Source organism: Chiloscyllium plagiosum, chromosome 18 (assembly GCF_004010195.1).
Source record: "Chiloscyllium plagiosum isolate BGI_BamShark_2017 chromosome 18, ASM401019v2, whole genome shotgun sequence".
Taxonomy (NCBI): domain Eukaryota; kingdom Metazoa; phylum Chordata; class Chondrichthyes; order Orectolobiformes; family Hemiscylliidae; genus Chiloscyllium; species Chiloscyllium plagiosum.
Genome location: NC_057727.1, coordinates 33,617,204 through 33,640,680, shown reverse-complemented (window position 1 = coordinate 33,640,680; position 23,477 = coordinate 33,617,204). Strand labels below are relative to the sequence as shown.

Sequence of the window (23,477 nt, the reverse complement as noted above, 5' to 3'; positions counted from 1 at the left end):
AACTAGTTACATTTGGCTACTTCCACACATTGGCTAAGAAAGCAAAGGGAGGAAGGAACAGGGTAGTGCTGTCAGTCCAATTAAAATAAGACAGAGATAGTGGAATTCTTACCACATTAATGAACTGTGTTCTGACACTAGTTGGTATCTCTCCTAAATAATTCAATATGGTAAAGATGCTGTTTCTCCAGAGTGCTCTCTTTCTTGCTAGCTTACACGGAATTCAGACTCTTAAAATCTGTTCCTTTAACGTGAGATCATTTGGAAAATCAAAAGTAGCCAAGGAAGGAATCCTGGATGTGCTTGTGAAGGTGAGTTTGAGATATTTCTCTTCAGATATTCTTAAACTATGTTCTGACTCTCAAGATTCAGATAAATTACTTTTTGACAGATTTTATTGATCTTGACTAAATCAAATTAAATCTGAATAAATACAAGACTGATGTACAGAATTCTTCTATTAATTATAAATTACTATTTTGTAAACATGTTTTTACAAATGATCAGATTTCAAGACACAGCTGAATTGTGAATGGAGAATTGCTTATGGTCCGCTCCAGTTATTTAGTAGACACAGCTGTGTAGGATGAAAAGCATAAGTTATTTCCAGACATTAGTTTGAGTAAAGATAAAAGCTGGAACTGGAATTAGTGCATGATATAAAAAAGTCCCAATATCAACTAAAATGTTTCTATCATAACTATGTTGTTAATGTGAATACCTCAATAGTATTAACAGATAAAAGAAATCTCAGATTGTCTTTCAGTTTGTGGTGAAAAGGGCCATTATTACTTTTCTTGAATTTTCTTCCTTGCTCTTCTGAAGGTGCTGCTTGACTGATGCAGTATCTTTGGATCAAACACTTACTCAAAATCTAGATGCAGTGACCATCCTTCATTTGTAAATTCACCAGACAGTGAATTTTAGATAGTTGCTGACAGCATGAGAAAGTCTTGTACTCACTTACTCATCCATATAATGTATAAACCAGCCAGCTGCTAGCAACCAGGATTCCCAGGTGATTTTTCAATCCCAGTTTTGGAATCCTAAATGTAATTATAACCTCCAAATTGTGCAGATAAAAATCATCCGATCTCAGTTAAACCTCATGTTCAGAATGCAACTATTTTCAATCTGAAGTTGTAATAACTGTAAGTCCAATTATGTTAGCAATAACAAAGGACATTTGGATAGGTACATGAATAAGAAAGGTTTGGAGGGATATGGGCCGGGGCGTATGTTCAGCATGGACTGGTTGTATTGAAGGGTCTGTTTCTGTACTGTATGACTCTATGTCTCTTTGATGGGGTTACAGTATCATACTTACACTTGAAGGAAAAAACATCTTGTGGAACTTGCAGGCTGGTGTGCAGTTATACGCTTTGTTTATACACTTTATGTTTTGTACAGTTGGTGAAATGCCTCTCATGGGGAATCCCATGAATGGAATGCCTGAGCATAGCTTCAATAGGAAGCTTAGAAAATTCATAAAGAATGATCAAAGCAGCAGTATTTAAAAATAATAACCAACAATAACAGATCAAGCAGCATACTGCCAGAGTTTCTTAGGAAGTTTATAGATTCAAGCTCTGCATTTGTTAGAACTCCCAAAGGTTTAGGATGCTTGCGTTATAGGCTGCACAGCTGCAATTCTAAAGAATTGATTGACAAAGTGAAAAGGAAATAGTGGATCATAATTTGCTGCAGGATTGACTCCAAGTGTTTTTAGACTTGCCCTTGCATGTTAGATTTTTAAAAGCTTTGCACGGTAACTTACTGGAAATGTAAGCTGATTACATCACAGCGAGGGAAAACAAACATCTAGGATGTGAATGAACAGGGCATGATACTATCTCGCTCCTTAACCAAAATGATTGAAGGTTGTGAAATTCATAATGCAAATTTAGGTGGACATAGAAAGAGAAGTATAATAATGAAAGATTGGATTGTGAAGCAGTGAAAAACACAGATCAGAAAATATGAATTATAGGCCAATCAGTATGTTTTTCAATGATTCTAATTGTCTTTACTACAATTGATTATTTTAGATATATATAAATTTTTAATATAAAATTCAACATTTACAGCAAGAACCCATGTTTTAATTGTTACTCATATCTGGGTTGGGAAGCTTGGAGCAATAGGTGGAGGACCCGCCTGCCTTCTCAGGCAATCATGAAAATCTTGTTGTACCGTGTCAAGGAAAACAGAGAGTTGTTTGCAATCTCTTGACTGCAAACCTTTCTAAATCAACTTTTGCAATCAACTTTTCTAAACAGAGGATTTGGACATGCATTTCATTGCTGTTTGTGAAGTCTACCAGCTTAATTTGGCTGTGTAATTTTCCCGCAGTTGTGTCTATGTTTAATTAATATTTAGTTAGGTGTAAAGTATATCAGATGTCCCATGTTCATGAGTGGCACTTAATAAATACAAGCTCTTTTATTTACATAAAGGTAGTTATTTCTTGTTTCAAATAGAATCTGAATGGAATCTGTTTGAAATTTGAGAAAAATAAGTAAACGATACTCAGCTGAAATCAGAGACAGCAAATCTCTTCTGAAAGCATTATTCTGATTTTCTGATTCATTCAGTCTATTTGCGATATTCTGCTCCCTGAATGCTCTTTTTCTTGTTGGTTTTTATGTTTCCAGCTACAGTGACAAATTGTCCCAAACAGGATCAGTCAGGATGTCAGCAATCATTGGTAACCTTTCTTTGCACATTCTGCACTTTTGTGAGAATGTCTTCTTCAACAAGTGTTATACTGAAAACTTCAAGCCAATTTTCCCATGGGTTTCCCAAATCTGATTCTTTCCCCAAGGGTACAGCACAAAGCTGTGTCAATAAATCTCTGAGACAGCAGTGTAGAATTCTTTCACAGATAATTATATATAATCCACTCAGCACACCTGTCATTTTCTGCAGGTAATCTCCCGTTGTGATCTAATGTTGATGATGGAAATCAAGGATTCAAGAAATAAAGCATTTCCTATGCTAATGGAAAGACTGAATAAGTAAGACTATGAAGAAGTTTTTGTTTCTCTATAAAGTAATGGGTACATTACTTTGCATTAATTACTGTTCCTTGTTGAAGCCACTTGTGACGGCACTGCTCCTTTAATCAAGGTGATTAGTTCACAGGTCAGCACAACAGCGAGGGCCGAAGGGCCTGTTCTGTGCTGTATTGTCTTATGTTCTATGTTCTATGTTCTATGTGATGTTCTATGTTATGTTTTCTTTGGGTTTTTTTTGAGGTTGTAAAAACATAGACTCTGAAAAGTCTGGGTTTCGTTGGATTTTAGGGCCAATTTAGTTATAGCTAACAGATACTGACTCAGGAAAAAGGCTTTTAAGTTAAAAAAAACTTGTACAATGAAAGGGGAGTAGCCAGTTCTCCCAGCTCAGCTTTTCTCTGGTTTGATTTGGTTTTGGCAGTCTGGCTTTTCACTGAAGGCAGTCAGGCAGTTTGAGGCTACTGGTGCAAGAAACAGCTACATGAAAGAAGCAGGTCCATTCTGATCCTCTCTCTCTCTGACTTCTCTCCCGTAGGACCCTGTGTTTGATTTTACCTTCTATGCCAAGGGGTATCGATAGGGATTGTTGCAAGTATTTGAAACAACACCATTAAGTTGGTATAATCTGTTGTATTTTTGGATAGGCTGTTATTCTGCATTCTGTTCTTTTTTGTTTGTGTTTCATTCGGTAATCTTGTAAATAAATTCTGTTTTGTTTAAAACTAGGTGGTTTGACCAGCTGCAATAATATGTGGGACTGAAATAATTCCATAAATGGCAGTATTCAATAGCCAAGTCATCCTTTATTTACATGTGTACAGTATACTGGCTGTTGCCGACCAGCTCAGAGTTAGTCCCTGAAATGAGGAGACTTTGAATCCCCCGTTTATATCTGTCAGCCAGGGCTCTCTGATTGGCCAAGGGTAACAACCCCAATCAAGGATCTCATGGTGCATATCACAGGGACCATCCATCTAAAGCCAACAGGGAAAAACAAGTACTCAGAACATAGAACACACACATACAGATTGGGACTTTACTTGTGATGTAAAATAAATGTATTACTTAATTGTATACTCAATCTAAATTGTTAAATATTTCAATATTTTACCTTAGCCAAGGCAACGGTAATGAATACGAATTTGTCATTAGCAAACGCTTGGGACGAAAGGCCTACAAAGAACAGTATGCTTTCATTTACAGGTAACGTTCCACCTCACTTTTGTATTTCAAATACACATTTTCTTATTGGAAAAATAAATAATAAAGAACATAGTGCCTGGATTCTTTAGGTGTAAACAGCAAATAACACAAGTTCACAAAACACACATGCTGATTATTTTTTGAAATATTTAATCAGTCTATTAAAAGCAAGTTTCAGATTTTGGATTTATTTTGTGATATGTCCAACTGAGTACATGTGCCAAACAATATGAAGCCAAAACTTGTTGTTAGTTAAATAATCTACCTGCTGCATTTTTGAGCAATTCAAGTTCATCACAGGTTTTCTTTCTTCAGTTTAGAAAAGCTACAATATTTTGCAATAATACTTTGAAAGAAGGGCTTCTCTCTCACTGAGAAATTTGAGTGGCAAGGAAAGCTGATTAAAAGAGCCAGAGGGAAATATTAATTGAATAGTGAGGTGAAGGGATTGCGACTAAAATACATCTGAATGGTTTCTGCTTTATCTTCAGTTTTTTAAAACATTTGTACCTTTTGGTAAACTTTATCATTTATCAACTTAAAGAATCACCCAGCATCAAGTATACTTTGGTGAAATATTAAGTAATTTAAATACAGAATATTTAATCAGCATCTTCATCATCCCCACTCACCCTCACCCCATCATCATCCCCCCATGCACCCTAATCACCCCACCCCGTTTAGGTTGTGAAAATGCTGAGCTCTGCCAAGTCAGAATCCTTTCTTGTAAAATTCATAAAATCAAAAGGGAAAGATTCTGAATATTTCACAAAAGCATATAAGTCTATTAAAGAATTTAAATCTAAGGATTTTCTGCAGATAATACATGAAGATGAAGTATTTAACTTGAAAGTAAAAGACAGCTCACTTTATATATGTGACCCATTTGAGGGAGATGCTTACAATCACCTGAAAAAACTTGGATGTAGAATTGTTGGCCCACAAGTGGTTGTATTTTGTCTTCAGCAACAACAGAGTGTACCTGAAGCTGTACATCCTGTCTACATTATGGTCATGGCTGATGTGGTGGTTTCATGCACCAGTTTGGATAAGCAAACCAGGGATGATGTACATAAACAAGTACAACTGATGGGTGGTAAGAGAAAGTAATTTTTAAAAAAATCCCTGAAAGTTGCCACCCAGATTGTCAGCGTTATTAAAAAGGTAAAAACAATGACTGCAGATGCTAGAAACCAGATTCGGGATTAGTGGTGCTGGAAGAGCACAGCAGTTCAGGCAGCATCCAAGGAGCTTCGAAATCGATGTTTCGGGCAAAAGCCCTTCATCAGGGTTATGAAGAAGGCATACAGTGTTTTGGCCTTTATTAATAGAGGGATTGAGTTCCGGAACCAGGAGATTATGCTGCAGCTTTACAAAGCTCTGGTACGGCAACACTTGAAGTATTGTGTACAGTTCTGGTCACTGCATTATAAGAAGGATGTGGAAGCTTTGGAAAGGGTGCAGAGGAGATTTACTAGGATGTTGCCTGGTATGGAAGGAATGTCTTACGAGGAAAGGCTGAGGACCTTGAGGCTGTTCTCGTTAGAGAGAAGAAGGTTGAGAAGTGACTTAATAGAGACATACAAGATAATCAGAGGGTTAGATAGGGTGGACAGGGAGAGCCTTTTTCCAAGTATGGGGACGGCAAACACGAGGGGACACAACTTTAAAGTGAGGGGAGATAGGTATAAGACAGATGTCAGAGGTAGTTTCTTTACTCAGAGAGTAGTAAGGGTATGGAATGCTTTGCCTGCATCGGTAGTAGATTCACCTTGTTTAAGTGCATTTAAGTCGTCATTGGACAAGCGTATGGACGTACATGGAATAGTGTAGGTTAGATGGGCTTCAGATTAGTATGATAGGGTGGCGCAACATCAAGGGCCGAAGGGCCTGTACTGCGCTGTAATGTTCTATGTTCTATGTAATACTTTAATTAGCATTGCTTATTATTTGTTTTAGTGATTATAATCCATTCATCAATGAATAACTGCCTGAAATTAATTAAGAATTCAATATCAAAAGTGCTGAATTATAGGTCCTTTGTGTTTTGATTAAATTATTAAATTTGTTTTATGTTCAAGCAGGCATCCTACATTTTAGTGTCATTTGAGAGATCAAGGGACAGTGCACTACTCCAATGTGCTGCCTAATCCCCTGTGACTTGCTTATCAAAATATTTTCTCCCATTCCTTATACTAAATTATCGTTGGTAAGGCCACCTTTGGAATACTGCGTACAGTTCTGGTTCCCCTGCTATAGGAAGGACATTATTAAATTGGAGAGAGTGCAGAAACAATTTACCAGGATATTACTGCAACTGGTGGGTTTGAATTATAGGAAGAGGCTGGCTAAGGTAGGGGAGTGTAGGAGTTTCAGGGGTAACCTTGTAGAGGTTTATAAAATCATGAGAGGCATAGATAAGGCAAATAGCAAAAGGTCTTTCCCTGGTATAGGGGAGTTCAAAACTAGAGGGCATATTCTTAAGTCAAGAGGAGAAAGATTTAAAAGAGACCTGAGGGGCACCTTTTTCATGCAGAGGGTGGTTCATATGTGGATAGAGCTGCCTGAGAAAGTGCCAGATACAGGTACAGTTACATCACTTAAAAGATATTTGGACAGGTACATGATTAGGAATAGTTCAGAGAGATGAGGGCCAAACATAGGTAAATGGGACTAGTTTAGTTTAGGAAACTTGACCATCATGGACAAATTGCACCTAAGGGTATGTTTCCATCCGGTTTGACTCTTTGCCTCTAATGTCATCTCATCTCAGATCTTTATTTTCCTTCAGTGAATTGCTCCTAAGCTTTTATGAATCCTTTCTGAAAACTGCTGAAAGTGCTGTGATAAGCTACTTTTAATCACACATCAAATATTCAGTAGGCACAAAACCACCATTTTATGAAGGTATCAATAATTCAATACTTCCATGAAATACACACGGTGGCTCAGCAGTTAGCACTGCTGCCTCACAGTGGCAGGGATTTAGGTTCAATCCCAGCCTCGGGTGACTGTCTGTGTGGAGTTTGCACACTCTTCTCGTGTCTACGTGGGTCTCCTCCGGGTGCTCCGGTTTCCTCCCACAGTTCAAAGATCTGCAGGCCAGGTGAATTGGCCATGCTGAATTGCCCGTAGTGTTAGGTACATTAATCAGAGGGAAATGGGTCTGGGTGGATTACTCTTCAGAGGGTCTGTGTGGACTTGTTGGGCCAAAGGACCAGTAAGGGAATCTAATCTACGTGGGAGAAATGTCAGCTTTCTATATTGAAAGTAAAAATGTCAAATGTTGCAGCTTTTAATTCAGTTTGTTATCCAAGGGGAAGCTTGAAAACACAATCTTTGCTTGTGTTTAATGTAAAATGTTAGACTGCAGGACAGTGTTCTATTGTACATGTTTCTATCTGTATTTTAGGCCAAAACTGTTAACAGTAAAAAGAATTTACCAGTATCCTGATCATCATGGAGACGTTTTTGCAAGGGAGCCATATGTGGTATGGTTTTCATCGCGTTATACCAGTAAGTTAATTTAAGTAGTTGTATTCTTGTCGAAGTAAAAAGATATGAAACCTTCTGGGGCAGTTGAGGATGATTTCACACTGGCCCTCAAAATATTTTTGTTCTTTATTGTAAGCTAACAAATAATATGGTTTGCTATAGTATGTTATTCCCTGCAGTGTTTCTTCAGGTGTCATTTACTAGCTGTGCAGATAAAGAGGAATTCTAAGGTCACATCCAAGTTTGGGATATTATAATCAAACTAAATACCATCCATGTTCAACATCTCTGTTGACTCATGTTCCAGCATAAGTGACCAGTCTCAGACCGAAACAGATCTTTTCTGACCACCCTACCCTAGAAAAGTTGTATTCTCTTATGGGATGCTGGAGTGTGCTGCTGTCCAACATCAACTGTACATGGTGACTTTTAAACTTTTCACTGCATTCATTTGAATACATGTGACAGTAAAGCTAATTCAATTCAATTCAATTCAGCAGACAGGCTGGGAGTTTTCTGGAACAGGATCTGGATGTGTAAGGCTGTACCATTCGCTGTAGTTGGTGATGGAATTACAACTTGCCTGCAGTAAGATTATCGAACAACAATTAAACTAGTTAGAATGTAAAAGTTATATTAACTATGGGATACTTAAATTCTAATATATTAACTATTTTTACTTATCTAGACAGAAATAAATAATATTGTTTGTATTTATTGATGCTCACAATTACGTTACCTTTTATGTACATGTATTTACGTGATCATACCATAATTGAGCATTGCTGAAAAAAAGACATGTTGGTGAAATTTTACACCTTGCACTCATTGGAATATTTTACGAGAATACCAATTCAAGGGAAAAACCAACACTTACACTGCAGAAAGTTTCTAATCAACCTGATCAACCTCTGTAGCAGGTTCAATTTGAACCTGGGCCACCTGGTTCAGAGCTTGGAACACTACTGCAGGAGGTAACAGTGCTGATTGGTTGTCAAATGGACCCTGAGCAGTAGAGGTGTTGTCTTAGAGTATGCACCCATTAATGCTGATTGATAGGTAACAGCCAAGCTTTGTTTAAATTTAAACAAAGCAGTATATCCTGATCATTTCTTGCTCTATATTGTACAAACTAATTGAAGGCATTAAAGTGCTCACTCTTGGTCCAAAGAAATGCCCAGTCTATCTCAGGTTTTGCTGGAAGGGTAAGACATCACAAAAATTGGAGCAACAGGTAAAGTAACAATACAAGTGGTGTGAAGCCAAAAACGATGTGCTGTCTATTATAGAAACGAGTGATGTCATATATGAATTTCAGTTCTGGTGTGATTCCACATATGTAGCCCATACATCCTAAAGACTGGTGGATTGTATCAAATATTGTGTCTTGTTGGCTGTTTACAACAACCACAATATTGCCTGCACCCAACCAATTCACATCTGCAAAACTCACACCACAGTGTCTAACATTCACTACGGTGAATCTTCAACTGAATAACATTTGCTGGATAATCCTGAATGTATGAGGAAATTCGATGATAACAAATTTAGGATTGTCAGTCGAGTTCACAGTATGAAGCACTTACGTGAACAGAAAGTTACATATATTAATACAAACGGCCCAGTTATTTGCAGACAGAAAGAACATGCACTGTGCCCGTTTTAATTCATAAAATAAGTGACAAGCATTTGTTAGTTTATTTCTCAGGATAATGTCCTGATCAATTAGAGTTCTCCTTCCTGGTTTAAAATTTAAACAAAACTTAGCTGTTAACTGTCAATCAACATTAATAGGTGCATTCTCCATGGCAATGCCTCTACCAATCAGAGTTCACTTGCCCATCATTAGCACACTCCTCATATGCAGAATAAATGGTGGGTTTACCCCTGAATTTATATTTTTTGTCAAATGTGTTGTTAAGTGCAAAATGAAAATTTTAGCCAAAGCATATTTTTTCAGCAATACATTATTTTTGTTAATTATCTGTATCAAATTAAATGAAAAAGAATAAATAATGCAATACCACATAACTATGAAATATTAGGTAGAAAGGAAAGATTCGGACTGAAAATGAAGCACAATGAGAATGATCAGTCAGATAATCAGCACATTTTTGATACTGAAAGTTTACTTCATTGAATCTAAATTTCACACAATTCATTTGTTTCATTCCCAATTAAGATCAAGTAACTTTTAAAAAAGCGATTGAAATTCCCAATTACCAACTCAAAGGAGTCTGAGAATAAGATTTCCAATTTTAAGAAAAGCAGCAGTGGTTGATTGAGTTTTTTGAAGTAACGAAGAGGATTGATGAGGGCAGAGCAGTTGATGTGATCTATATGGACTTCAGTAAGGCGCTCGAGAAGGTTCCCCATGGGAGACTGGTGAGCAAGGTTAGATCTCATGGAATACAGGGAGAACTAGCCACTTGGATATAGAATTGGCTCGAAGGAAGAAGGCAGAGGGTGGTACTGGAGGGTTGCTTATCAGATTGGAGGCTTGTGTCCAGAGGAGTGCTACAAGGATCTATGTTAGGTCTACTACTTTTCGTCATTTATATAAATGATTTGGATGTGAACATAAGAGGTATAGTTAGTAAGGTTGCAGATAACACCAAAATTGGAGGTATAGTGGACAGCGAAGAAGGTCACCTCAGATTATAGCAGGATCTTGCTTAGATGGGCCAATGGTCTGAGGATTGGCAGATGGAGGTTAATTTAAATAAATGTGAGGTGCTGCATTTTGGAAAAGCAAATCATAGCAGGACTTACATGCATAATGGTAAGGTCCTAAGGAGTGTTGCTGAACAAAGAGATCTTGGAGTGCAGGTTCATAGCTCCTTGAAAGTAGAGCCACAGGTAGATAGGATAGTGAAAAAGGTGTTTGGTATGCTTTTCTTTATTGGTCAGAGTATTGAGTGTAGAAGTTGGGAGGTCATGTTATGGCTGTACAGGACATTGGTTAGGCCACTCTTGGAATATTGCATGCAATTCTGGTCTCCTTCCCATCGGAAGGATATTGTGAAACTCGAAAGGCTTCAGAAAAAATTTCCAAGGATGTTGCAAGGATTGGAGATTTGAGCTAATAGGGAGAGGCTAAACATACTGGGCTGTTTTTCTTGGACATTGGAGGCCGAGGGGTGACCTTATAGAGGTTTACAAAATCATGAGAAGCATGGATAGGATAAATAGACAAATAGACATGGGGGGTCCAGAACTAGAGGGGTTAGGTTCAGGGTGAGAGGGGAAAGATATAAAAGGGACCTAATGAGCAACTTTTTCATGCAGTGGGTGGTGTGTGTATGGATTGAGCTGCCAGAGGAAGTGGTGGAGGCTGGTACAATTGCAACATTTAAAAGACATCTGGATGGGTATATGAATAGGAAGCATTTAGATGGATATGGTTCTGGATTAGTGGTGCTGGAAGAGCACAGCAGTTCAGGCAGCATCTGAGGAACAGTAAAATTGACGTTTCGAGCAAAAGTCCCCCGAAACTTCGATTTTGCTGCTCCTCAGATGCTGCCTGAACTGCTGTGCTCTTCCAGCACCACTAATCCAGAATCTGGTTTCCAGCATCTGCAGTCATTGTTTTTACTTAGATGGATATGGGCCAAGCGCTGGCAAATAGCACTAGATTAGATGAGGATATTTGGTCGGCATGGACGAGCTGGATGGAAGGGTCTGTTTCTGTGCTGTACATCTCTATGACTCTATGACTAAACAACACTTAATAGGCAACTAACCCATAGACTATACTCTAAACTGTAGAAAAGATATTCCCCTTTAACATTACTGAAATCTCTATGCTGCAGTTATACTTTACATCCTGCTCTCTGCAGATTAACAGTTTTAATAGGAACCAATTCCAAATCACTCCCAGCATCCAGTGGGTTCACTCCTCCAAATTTAATCTATTTGGAACATCAAGTGACTGTCAAAAGACATTTCTCTCCGTTTTTAGAGAATTTCAAAACTAATTGCCAGTATTATTGTTTACTCCCAGGCATTCCTTCCCCAGGCTTCCTCTGTGCAAACCTTTAAGGGTCTTTAGGCTGGCACAGGATGTATATCTTTGACCAGAGTGTGTATTCTAAACTGCATACTGACTGGTAGCCCACAGAAAGGGGCACACATTTCTCTGTTGACCACACTACTGTAGCCTTTGGTCTCTCCCACTCTCTTTCTGTCCAACAACAAAACATCAGAGATAGAAAGTCTGTCCGTAATTAGCCAAGTCGCTCTTGTCTTTGTTTCAAGTCCTTGCCTGCAGTAGGCCTCAATCTGGGCCCCAATCTATCCCTATGATAACCAAGACACCCAGAATTATTGATGGGTAGAATTTGGAGATCACATAGTTTTCATTATTCCTCCATTTTACCTTGAATTAACAAGACAGCCCAAACACAACATCTAATAAATGATTGAATTCATAATATTTTTCATTTCCCTGCCAAAGCTCTACCACTACTCAAAACAGGATTGGATTAGTATTTGATAAGAAACATTTGCAGAGTTATGGGAAAAGGGTGGAAGGAGTGGAACTTGCTGAGTTGTTCTTTCAGTCAACTGGCACAAACTCCTCAAGCTTACTGGCACATTTCTGTGCTTCGACATTAGTGAGGTCAATCTTTTCTTTTTGTTGAATATTACAGAATTGCAAAAATGTAATCATTTGTGTTTCTTACTTATGACAAATTCCAATTAAAACTCAATTCCTTTGGTATTCCCCAAGCTGTAAGGGACTTTGTCATTATCCCACAACACACAGCACCAGATTCAGCAGTCAGTGAACTGAACGGGCTATACGATGTTTATGTGGAGATGAAACAACGCTGGAGAGCAAAGGTACTTGTAGTCTGGTCCTAAAGTGGATTATTAAGAATGATTATTGCACTTTGACTAAATGTTTTTAAAAACATAAGAACAAAGGCATGTAGTCAGCCTCTGGACTTTTGATCCTGTTCCATGGCTGAACATCTACATTATCTACACTTTTCACACTATCCCCATATATTGTGATATATAGTAATCACATACTAAATAAGTGGACCCCAAAAGTTACCATAACAACTTATGCCGAGAGAAATTCAGATGAATGGGCAGACAGACTAATAAACTGTAAACATACAGGGCTTCCCTTAAGCACATGTCTGTCATATCTCAGAGTCAGACTTGAAAATGATACTTTGCATTGTGTGGCAAAGTGTGTGTGTCATATTTATGAAATAGCAAAATTGTATTCATAAAACAACATTCAATTATGATGTAAAAGATTAGAAATGCATGAATGAATGAGGAACAGATAGGAATGTAAATTAATAATTCCCATGGAGGTTCAAAGTACAAAAATTAGAAACAGCTACAAAGTAACCCAATTAATCAGATAAAAGGGCCATTGAATTTTCCAAAAATATTTTTGAAAATCACTTTGTCAGCTTTAAAAATAAATGCAATATTAACTTTTGAAAACCATCTAAGGTGACTTTAACTAGAAAACAGGATATTGCAAGGAGTGACAATTACAAGAAGGTTGGCCTCTCCACTTCTACTTTTACTGTTAGGATCCACTTCCAAATTTCCTATTGATTATTCAAATTCTAGCTTCTTCAAAAATGCAAAGTGTACCTGAAATCCAACTGCTCCCTCCTACTGGAGGATAGTTAGGGGATGTCAAATCATGCATCCTTCCTAACAGCAGTAAATGCTAAATTCTTAAGTATAAATGTCCTAAGACTGCACATGTAATGTTCATCATCTTATTGCTGCCATTCCTGTGTTCAGTGGGACCATATACCTAACCAACTCTGTCCTCACTCCCTGACAATAATGACCACTCCCTCAGTCCACTCCCTAACACCCTTTCCCTACCCCTTTCCCCTGATGTTAATCACCCCTCCCTCACCCTCAATTCCACCAAGAAATGTATACACTTCAATAAGGTCACCTCTCATTCTTTTAAATTCCAATAAATACAGATCCAACCTACTTAACCTCTCATTATTAGACAGTCCCTCAAAACCTGGTATCAACCTAATAAACCTTCTCTGGGCTGCCTTCAATACTTCCATATCCTTCCATAGATAAGTAGCCCAAGACAGCTCACAGTGTTGCAACTATGATATAACTAGTGCCTTGCACAGTTACAGCAAAACCTTTCTATTTTTATATTCCAGTATCTCTGAAATAAAGACAACATTCTATTTGCTTTCCACATTACCTGCTGAACATGGTTGCTAGCTTTTTGTGATTCATGCAAAATCATATCCTCTTGCTTCAACAGTATTTCATACTTATGGGAGACTTCAATGCAGACTGTGAATATGTCCGCAGGAAGGAATGGCCAAGTATCAGATTGAGAAATGATACCAATTTTATTTGGCTAATTGGAGATGATGACGATACAACAGTAAAACATAGTACACATTGTGCATACGACAGGTGAGAAAGTAAATGAACTTGGAAAGAAATGGGCAGAAAGATCATTCTGACCTTATGTGAGAATGGTTTAAATGGTATTTGAATGATAAGCATGCTAGAATGAGGGAGGTAGATGATTTTTCTGTATTTCAGTTATTTTTAATAAGAATAATGTAAACTATTAAATTTGCAAATTTTAACAATAACCTTATTCCTCTTCCAAAAAAACTGAACAATGATATCTCAACAAGGAAGTAGCAACTTTATATCATTAACTAAAGTAACCTCTAGCCTGGCTTTCTGCAAATAGAAAAACATCATGATTGATATCCGGTTATAGAATCCTAGGCACTGACGGAAGACACTTCACGCATTGTAGCTATGCTGCCTAATCCCACTTTGCAGATTTGAGTCCAGTCTTGCCACTTAAGGTGTATATCTTAGTACTTTGTAAATATGACATTTTCTGCCACCACCATTCAGTCAGTGAAACGACATAACCTTTTGAGTGATAAAGTATCTCAATTTCCCTCTAATCCTTTTATATTTATGATCCCCAGTTATTGGCATCTGTGCTATGAGAAGTACATCTTTCCTATCTACTCCATTTGGGCCCCATATCATTCCATACACCGTAATTATCTGTTCCAAAAAAAACCTCAACCTATCTAATCTTCATAGCAACATCCTCACAAATCTCCAGTATGATCACATCCTTCCAATGACCACTTGTTGGGAGATTCAAAATATTGCAGTATCAGCTGCAGAAAATGCAAGACAGGGAAAGGAAGAAGCTCTAATCTGTCGCATCCATCTAACTGCAGAAAAATCAGTATTCATTGAATGAGAATTAGGCATAAACATCTTGAAGAAAATAATCCCACTGATGTTAATGAAAAATAGAAAATAAGTTGTATTCCATCTAATAGAAACAAAAAACATTGATGAAAGATGGCAATCAGGTCATCACAATATCCTTCCCTTCTTTCAGTTGATGCCTAAAAACATCAACAACAGCCCAACACATACAGACAAAACCTTGCTGATTCATTCCTCATCAACAATTGGAATGCAAAGAAGCAAGTAACAGGAAGGAGAAAACAATCTGATCCTCTCATTAAATTATATACACAACTGATATGAAAGAAATGAGCAGCCACAACAATTGTTAAAATTTATCCTTATGTTTAAATTAAATGTACACAAGTTGAGTGAATCTGTTTTGTTCCACATGTGCAATCAGATTTTCACATGAATACATATGTGAACTTCACATCTTCAACGTTTCATCAGCAGTCTGATATTTTATTAGGACGTTCAGACTGATATCAATGAGCAGAATATCTTTTGTAAATACCCAGTCCTCTTATCAATAGTTTTATCAATAGCCATATGCTGGCTATCTTCCAATTATGTGCACTGGTGGGGTACTTTCAGTAGTGTGCAAAAATTATTTTATAATCACATTTCCTTCATGTCTAAAAAAAACACAGGATTGTACTCCGTGGAGAAAAATTAGTAAACGCAGTTATTCCGAATTCAGCCAACATATTTAACTTCAAAGAAGCTTATGGCATGACTGAAGGACAGGTAATTCTATTATATCCATCTATATGGCAATTCTGCACAATTTCAGGAAAACACTGAATAATTCTGTCAGCATTTGAGAATAATGTACAAAAAATGGTTAAAGGTGAAATTTTCAAATACATGAGGATTTACTGTGTAAAATATTTCAATACACAGAGCAATGTCAATCTGAAATAGCAATAGTAATATTACAACACAATAAAATGTTACAATGTCTTTGAGAGATTAAAAAACAGTAGCAGCATGCAACAGCAAGGGGAGGCTAGTTAGCGGAGGCATGATTAAAGTATACTTGGAAGGGATAGAGGCAGCAAGGCAGATTTAGAGCAAAGAAACCGATGTGGTTCCAAGTTAACATAAGTTTAATGATCAAAGTTTGGGAGAAGATTTGTAACTCGGGTGCTTGTTGTTGTGGTTCTGTTCGCTGAGCTGGGAATTTGTGTTGCAGACGTTTCGTCCCCTGTTTAGGTGACATCCTCAGTGCTTGGGAGCCTCCAGTGAAGTGCTTCTGTGATGTTTCCTCCGGCATTTATAGTGGTTTGTCTCTGCCGGTTGTCAGTTCCAGCTGTCCGCTGCAGTGGCCGGTATATTGGGTCCAGGTCGATGTGTTTGTTGATAGAATCTGTGGATGAGTGCCATGCCTCTAGCCACGAAATGACACGACCAGCTATCCTTAGTAGCCACACACTCAGATGACAAGTAACGTGAGTTCGACAGGGACAACACTACTATTATAGGACAAGTCAAACAGAGAACAGCCAGGGAGTTCCTAGAGGCATGGTACTCATCCACAGATTCTATCAACAAACACATCGACCTGGACCCAATATACCGGCCACTGCAGCGGACAGCTGGAACTGACAACCGGCAGAGACAAACCACTATAAATGCCGGAGGAAACATCACAGAAGCACTGCACTGGAGGCTCCCAAGCACTGAGGATGTCACCTAGACAGGGGACGAAACGTCTGCAACACAAACTCCCAGCTCAGCGAACAGAACCACAATAATAAGATTAATGAGCTAGAGAGTAGAATGCAAAGGCCTGAGTTGAAATAAGGGACCGTTATTTGGTGATTGGGTGCTGAAAGTTGGGGGAATGATGAAAGAACCTGCAAACGGGTCAAGGAATTTTGAGCTCAAAAAGTTACAGGATGGGGAGTGAATAAAGATTAGAGAAAACCAGATTGATAGGCCACTGGGGAGCTAGTATAAGATAACATAGATAGTGGTAGTGTTTGGATTAAGTTGCAATTGGATGAGATTGGGTGACATGGACAGAAGTGGGCTTTATTGCATAAGTGGGAATAAACAGTTTTGGCTGTGTTAGGATTTGGAGTTTGAATCTTAACTTGGATTAAATGGGATACCATTGTTATGTACTACTGAGCACAGACAGAGTGGGCAGCCAGGGAAAAAGATAAAGCCAGGGCTTAAAATGCTATAAATTTTAGCAGGAAGTGAACACGCTGATTTTACAACTTTATACTAAACAAAATTCTACATCATCGTGTTCTTGATGCTTGTTAAGCTGTAGGACAGGAGAAATTTATTTGTGAAACCAGTAGTGGCAGGTAATTATATTTGGGTGTCTTTGTGTGTACAAGTGATGTCACTTATGTCAGGAAGGAACAACAGAGAGATTTGGATGAAGACTTGGTGTATAATCTAGAGTGAGTATATTGGGATGGGAGCAGCAGCCAAAGTAGGGAATGAGCTATTTTGGAAGGACAATAAAACTGGAACCATGGTAGGACAGAATCATAGATGTGACTGACATAAAGGATGTAGTGCTCAAATGTATGAAAAGGGGAAGTACATGAACAAGTGAACACAGCTGAGTCACACAAAAAAATCATGTGTAGTGATGTAGGATGCTTTGAAACCAGAGTTAGTGAATTGATGTGAGGAACTGAGTGAAGAAATGAATGGTGTAGCTTGGCTTTCAAGGAACGGAGAAGGTGGTGATGGAGAAATGAAGAACAGTACATTATCAAATTCCAGATATTACTCCCAATTAATTACTGTAAAAATCCAGTGATTGGTATTATACGGTTAAATGTGGGAGCTAATTTAAGGACAGGAAACTTCACATACGGCAGATAAGAATAGAATCCCTACAGTGTAGAAATAGGTCCTTCAGTCCAACAAGTCCACACCGACCCTCTGAAGGGTAACCCACCCAGACCCATTCTCCTACCCTATATTTATCTAACCTACACATCCCTGAGCATTATGGGCAATTTAGCATGGTCAATTCACCTGACCTGCACATCTTTGGACTGTGGGAGGAAACCGGAGCACCCGGAGAAAACCCACACAGACATGGGGAGAATGTGCAAACTCCACACAGTCAGTCACCCAAGGCTGGAATCAAATCTGGGTCTCTGGCACTGTGAGGCAGCAGTGCTAACCACTGAGCTACCGTGCTGGAAGCAGATGTGTTTTTGGAGCTGGAGGCAATTTAAGGAGAAGGAATGATGTTCGAGAGTGAATAGTCAAAGGGCAGTGATTGAACCTAACCATGACAATGGTACTACACAATGATTAGGGCAAGAAGCATGTTGAAAGGCTTCAATCAGGAAGTGGAAAGACAATATTTCCTACTATTGCGTTCGAATAGCTGCAGAAAGAGTGCAAAATTAAAATTAAACATATAATGGTTGTTTAAATACAAAATTGTCATAAAAATGGATTTAGCCTGTACAATATTAATTGCTTGAACACTCTTAAAAGGTTTAAGGATTAATTTTCTAACTGAGCAATTCCATATTCAGTATACAAATAATTAATTTTCCATTTATTACTTTCATAATGAGTTAAATCAGAAGTATAGTAACATTGTCTTCTCATAAATATCGTAAGCCAAAAAAAACATGTCTCTGACTCACAGATCAGAAAGAAGGCACTTGGTATGCTAACCTTTATTGATCAGTGCATTGAGCATAGGAATTAGGATGTCATGTTGCAGCTCTACAGGACATTGGTGAGGCCACTTTTGGAATACTACATTGAATTCTGGTCTCCCTGCTGTAGGAAGGATGTTGTTAAACTTGAAAAGGTTCAGAAAAGTTTTACAAGGGAGAGGCTGAATAGGCTGGGATTGTTTTCACTCCCTCACCACCCAACACCTGGAGGAAGAACACCTCATCTTCCCCCTCTGAACACTTCAACCCCAGGGCATCAATGTGGACTTCACCAGTTTCCTCATTTCCCCTCCCCCATCTTACCCCAGTTCCAACCTTCCAGTTCAGCACTATCCTCATGACCTGTCCTATCTGCCAATCTCCCTTCCCACCTATCTGCTCCACCCTCCTCTCTGACCTATCACCTTCATCCCTACCTCCATCCACCTATTGTACTCTTAGATACCTTCTCCCCAGCCCCACATCCTCCCAATTATCTCTCCACCCTGGAGGTTCCCTGCCTCTATTCCTGATGAAGAGCTTTTGCCCAAAACATCGATTTTCCTGCTCCTCAGATGCTGAACTGACCTGCTGTGCTTTTCCAGCACCACTCTAATCTTGACTCTGATCTCCAGCATCTGCAGTCCTCACTTTCGCCTGGGGTTGTTTTCATCAGAGGCTGAGGAGTGACCTTATAGAGGTTTATAAAATTATCAGATGCATCAATAAGGTGAATAGTCAAGGTATTTTCTTCAGAGGAGGGGAGTATAAAACTAGAGGACATAGGTTTATGGTGAGAGGGGAGAATTTAAAAGGGATCTAAGGGGAAACCTGTTCACACAGAGGGTGCGTATGTGTATGGAATGAACTGCCAGAGGAGGTGGTGGAGACCGGTACAATTGCAACATTTAAAAGGCATCTGGCTATCAATAGAAAGGGTTTAGAGGGATTTGGGCCAAGTGCTGGCAAATGGGTCTAGATTAATTTAGAATATCTGGTTGGCATGGACAAGTTGGACCAAAAGATCTGTTTCTGTGCTGTACAGCTCTATAACTATAACTGATGTAAAATAATTGTTACTGTGGTTCATATCTTATAATATGTGGGAAGTGAGCATTGCTACTGGAATAGCATTTATTGCCTGTCCCTAATTGCCCTTTGGAAGGTGGTGGTGACCCACTTTCTTTAACTACTGCAATCCAAGTGATATAGCTACACTCACAGTGCTGTGATGAAGGGAGGTCCAGAAGTTTTGACCCATTGCAAGTTAAAGAGCAGCAATATCATTCCAAGTTAGCATGATGAGGGACTTAGAGGGGAACACAGGTTGTGATGTTATCCTATGCATCTGCTACCCTTGTCCTTCCAGGTGACAGTAGCCATGGGCATGGAAGGTGCTGTGGAATAAGGAATTGAACACATCTGACTACAGTGGCTGTTGCTTTGAGTTCAGGAGCTGGGGCAAAGCCAACTATTGTGACAACCACTGGAATTGTCGATGAGTGGACACTGGATGAGGACAGGGTTCATCTTGACTGTGGTGTTCTTCACAGTCAGATAGCCTACTGCTTCTCAATGTCAAGTTTCACAAAAGGGACTAGAACTAATTGTGGAACTGGAAATCTGTGTAAAAGCAAGACTTTTATGAAGTTTCATTATTTTGCCTTTCTCTGACTAAGTGCCTAGCTTAGGCAAACTTCTTTTTAATGTGTTTTCCTGTGACAGTGAAATTAAAACTGACAGTTGCCTCTTTTTCTACATTGGCAGGCCCTGAATGTGAGTGACCATTTTCCTGTGGAAGTAGACTTGCGGAGGTCACGTAGCATCTTTTACTTTTTAAGATCTCTGGCAGGTCCAAAGGGTTAGCAAGCTGTTACATACAGTTCTACTAGCTCTAAATTGAATAACAATCATTGCCTCTGTTATCAGTTTTAAACTGTAGAATTCATTATTTGCGTCATCATGAAGTTACATCATGACTTTCAAATTCCTGTGTGAAATTTGCATGAAGTTTTGCATATCTCAAAACGAGTTGTTAAGAGCTGGAGCCAAGGAATGTTGATTCCTTCTTAATCTTTATATTTGTCACCTCAAGGATTAATACTCTCTTCGCCCACATCAATCCTAAATATATTCAATCTACGGCTCAGAGACAAATCTCTACAATCATTCTGTCCTTGAGGAACTCCATTGGCTTTCTAATCCCTCGTATCAAGTTTGCAAGGTTCCCATTCTAGATTTTGATTGCCTCAATAGTTTCATTCCAAACTTTCTGACTGATCTATTCCAGTGATATATCCCAAGTCATTCTGAATTGCTGCACATCTCTTGCTCCCGCCACGCCATCACCAGAAGCTACCTTTTTGATTACGATGAATGGAATGAGATTCTGGCCATCAAACCGCACCTCCCATTCCAGACATCAGTAGTGAGAATTCAAGAAGTGGGTGATTTAAACTGCAGCACCTTGCCTACGTGACTAACTGTTCATATGTAATGTGAGGGAAGCAGCAAGTGACCAGTCAATGTTTGAATGACATGGACAAGTTTCGTTTCCACCATCTGGTGAATTTATACAACAAGATGTCAATTTTGACCAATACCAATGAGAAATTATGTGAAAATCCAACCAAACCAGGATAAGATGGCAGAGGAGAAAATATACATTGAGCATCATACTAAAACTTATGTTTTAACTTGCTGAAATAGAAAGAAATGCTTCTTAAAATATAACCATTAATAAATTACAGCAAATACTTTGATAAACTGACAATGATGTTGGAATCAAAAGAACTTTGCTTACTTCTATCAAGTCATACAATACCATAACCTATAGCCATAATACTTCCATACAATATACATGATGTGTTTTCTGTGGAATAAGAATATAACAAATACCATTAAATAAATCACTTGCTCCAGTCAAAGAGTGATTTTCTGACAGTAAATAGCAAATTCAACTTCAATTCAGACTGATGATGCAGAAAATAAATCTCAGGATCAGAGGCAGATACAGTATTAGAACCGAAGATGAACACACAATGGTGCAATGGCAAATCTGCTCTGGCCGCTGCGGTTTGGGCTTCCCATTTTACATTATATGAACTTTATAAACCTCATACAGAGTACTGTGGGTGGAATCTTATAGAGGTCTGAATGAGGTGGGCTCCTTCATCCACATCACATGGAGCACTTGTTCCAGCAACTGTCCTCTTCACACGGGAGGAATAACAACTCTCATTCCCCACATTAAACACCCTTCCAAACGGGCAACTCCCACTCCCTGGATAAGTAAGGCCATATTTCTGGCCAGTTATTAATATTGGTCCTTCCTCTCAGGACTAAGTATACCACTCAGCTTAAAACAGGGTCATTATTGGTAGCACTCTGCACATGACTCACTGACATTGGTATAGAGTCATAGAGATGTACAGCATGGAAACAGACCCTTTGGTCCAACCCATCCATGCCAATCAGATATCCCAACACAATCTAGTCCCACCTGCCAGCACCTGGCCCATATCCCTCCAAACCCTTCCTATTCATTTACCATCTAAATGCCTTTCAAATGTTGCAATTGTACCAAATGCCTTTCAAATGTTGCAATTCCTCTGGCAGCTCATTCCATACACGTACCATCCTTTGTGTGAAAAAGTTGCCCTTTAGGTCTCTTTTATATCTTTCCCCTCTCACCCTAAACCTATGCCCTCTAGTTCTGGACCCCCCACCCTAGGGAAAAGACTTTGACCATTTATCCTATCAATGCTCCTCAATCTTGTCTTCCTCAGTCAAAGTCGGGAATCCTCGAGTAGTGGCAACCTCGGTAAGGCATCTACATTGCCATGCTTCTCTGCCTAGCAGTAATTGTTGACAGAGGCAGTAACCATCTCTGCAGTTGTGCTGCTGCCATTGACAGTATCCCCACACACAGGCCTGTGGTCAGCAGCACAAAGTATCTGCCATAAAGAAATGGGTGAACTTCTTAACACCAAAAAAATCCTTCATTTTCGACTTGGGAATAATTCTACTCTGACTTCATTCGTGACCTCAATACAAACGTGATGGACTTTCCTCTCCATTTGGTAAGATTTGTGACAGTACAGCGCCAATCCCACATGGTGAGGCATTACAAGCTGACTGCAATGGTAACTTCGGGTCGAAATGTGTTTACACTTCCAACTTTTTTAAGGCTTGTTTCACCTTCCAGTAAGTCTCCACATGACCTGGGGTCCATTCCAAGGCCACCGTTTCTCCAACAACCAAAGAACAGGTTGTAGCATGGTTTTCAGATCTGAGACAAACTCATTATAGTGATTGACAGGTCCCAAGAATGATCTCAGTTGAGACACATTCTCTGGTCTAGGGGCCTTTATGATAGCCTCCAACTTCTTGGGTGCCTTGTGTAATCCCTTGCCATCAAGTACATGGCCCAATTATTTGATGGAGTCATTAAAAAACACACATTTCTCCCTTGTCACTTGTAGGCCGTGCTAAGTTGTCCATAGTATCCAGGGTGGTAAGGTGGATTAGCCATAGGAAATGCAAGAGGGTAGGTCTGGGTGGGATGCTGTTCCCAGGGTCTATACATATTCGATGGGTTAAATGGCCTGCTTCTGCACTATAGGGATTCTATGATTCTATGGAATGGAAAGGGAACAGATACACCAGCAAGCTCAGGACCTACAGCAACCAACAGTTGTCACATGAGGCAGTTGCAGCTCTAGGGCCATGCAGGATGTGCAGGAGGCACCCACCGAATGGGCAGAGTCTATCATTCTCGATGCTACTTCCACTAGATAAACAAGGCACAAACTGAGCATGTGCTGGGACACTGTCACTGAACTAGGCC

At 39.1% G+C, this 23,477-nt stretch overlaps 1 protein-coding gene across 1 annotated transcript; it reads left to right on the top strand.

Annotated features, from left to right (window-relative positions):
• On the top strand, positions 1 to 21,555 carry LOC122559032 (deoxyribonuclease gamma-like). The gene is made up of 8 exons (XM_043708180.1): positions 1 to 311; positions 2,929 to 3,017; positions 4,134 to 4,220; positions 7,633 to 7,736; positions 12,448 to 12,560; positions 13,996 to 14,153; positions 15,626 to 15,722; positions 20,396 to 21,555. The coding sequence occupies exons 1-8, from the start codon at positions 168 to 170 to the stop codon at positions 20,492 to 20,494; spliced, it is 891 nt and encodes a 296-aa protein (XP_043564115.1). The 5' UTR covers positions 1 to 167; the 3' UTR covers positions 20,495 to 21,555.
• Positions 21,556 to 23,477: the final 1,922 nt, after the last annotated feature.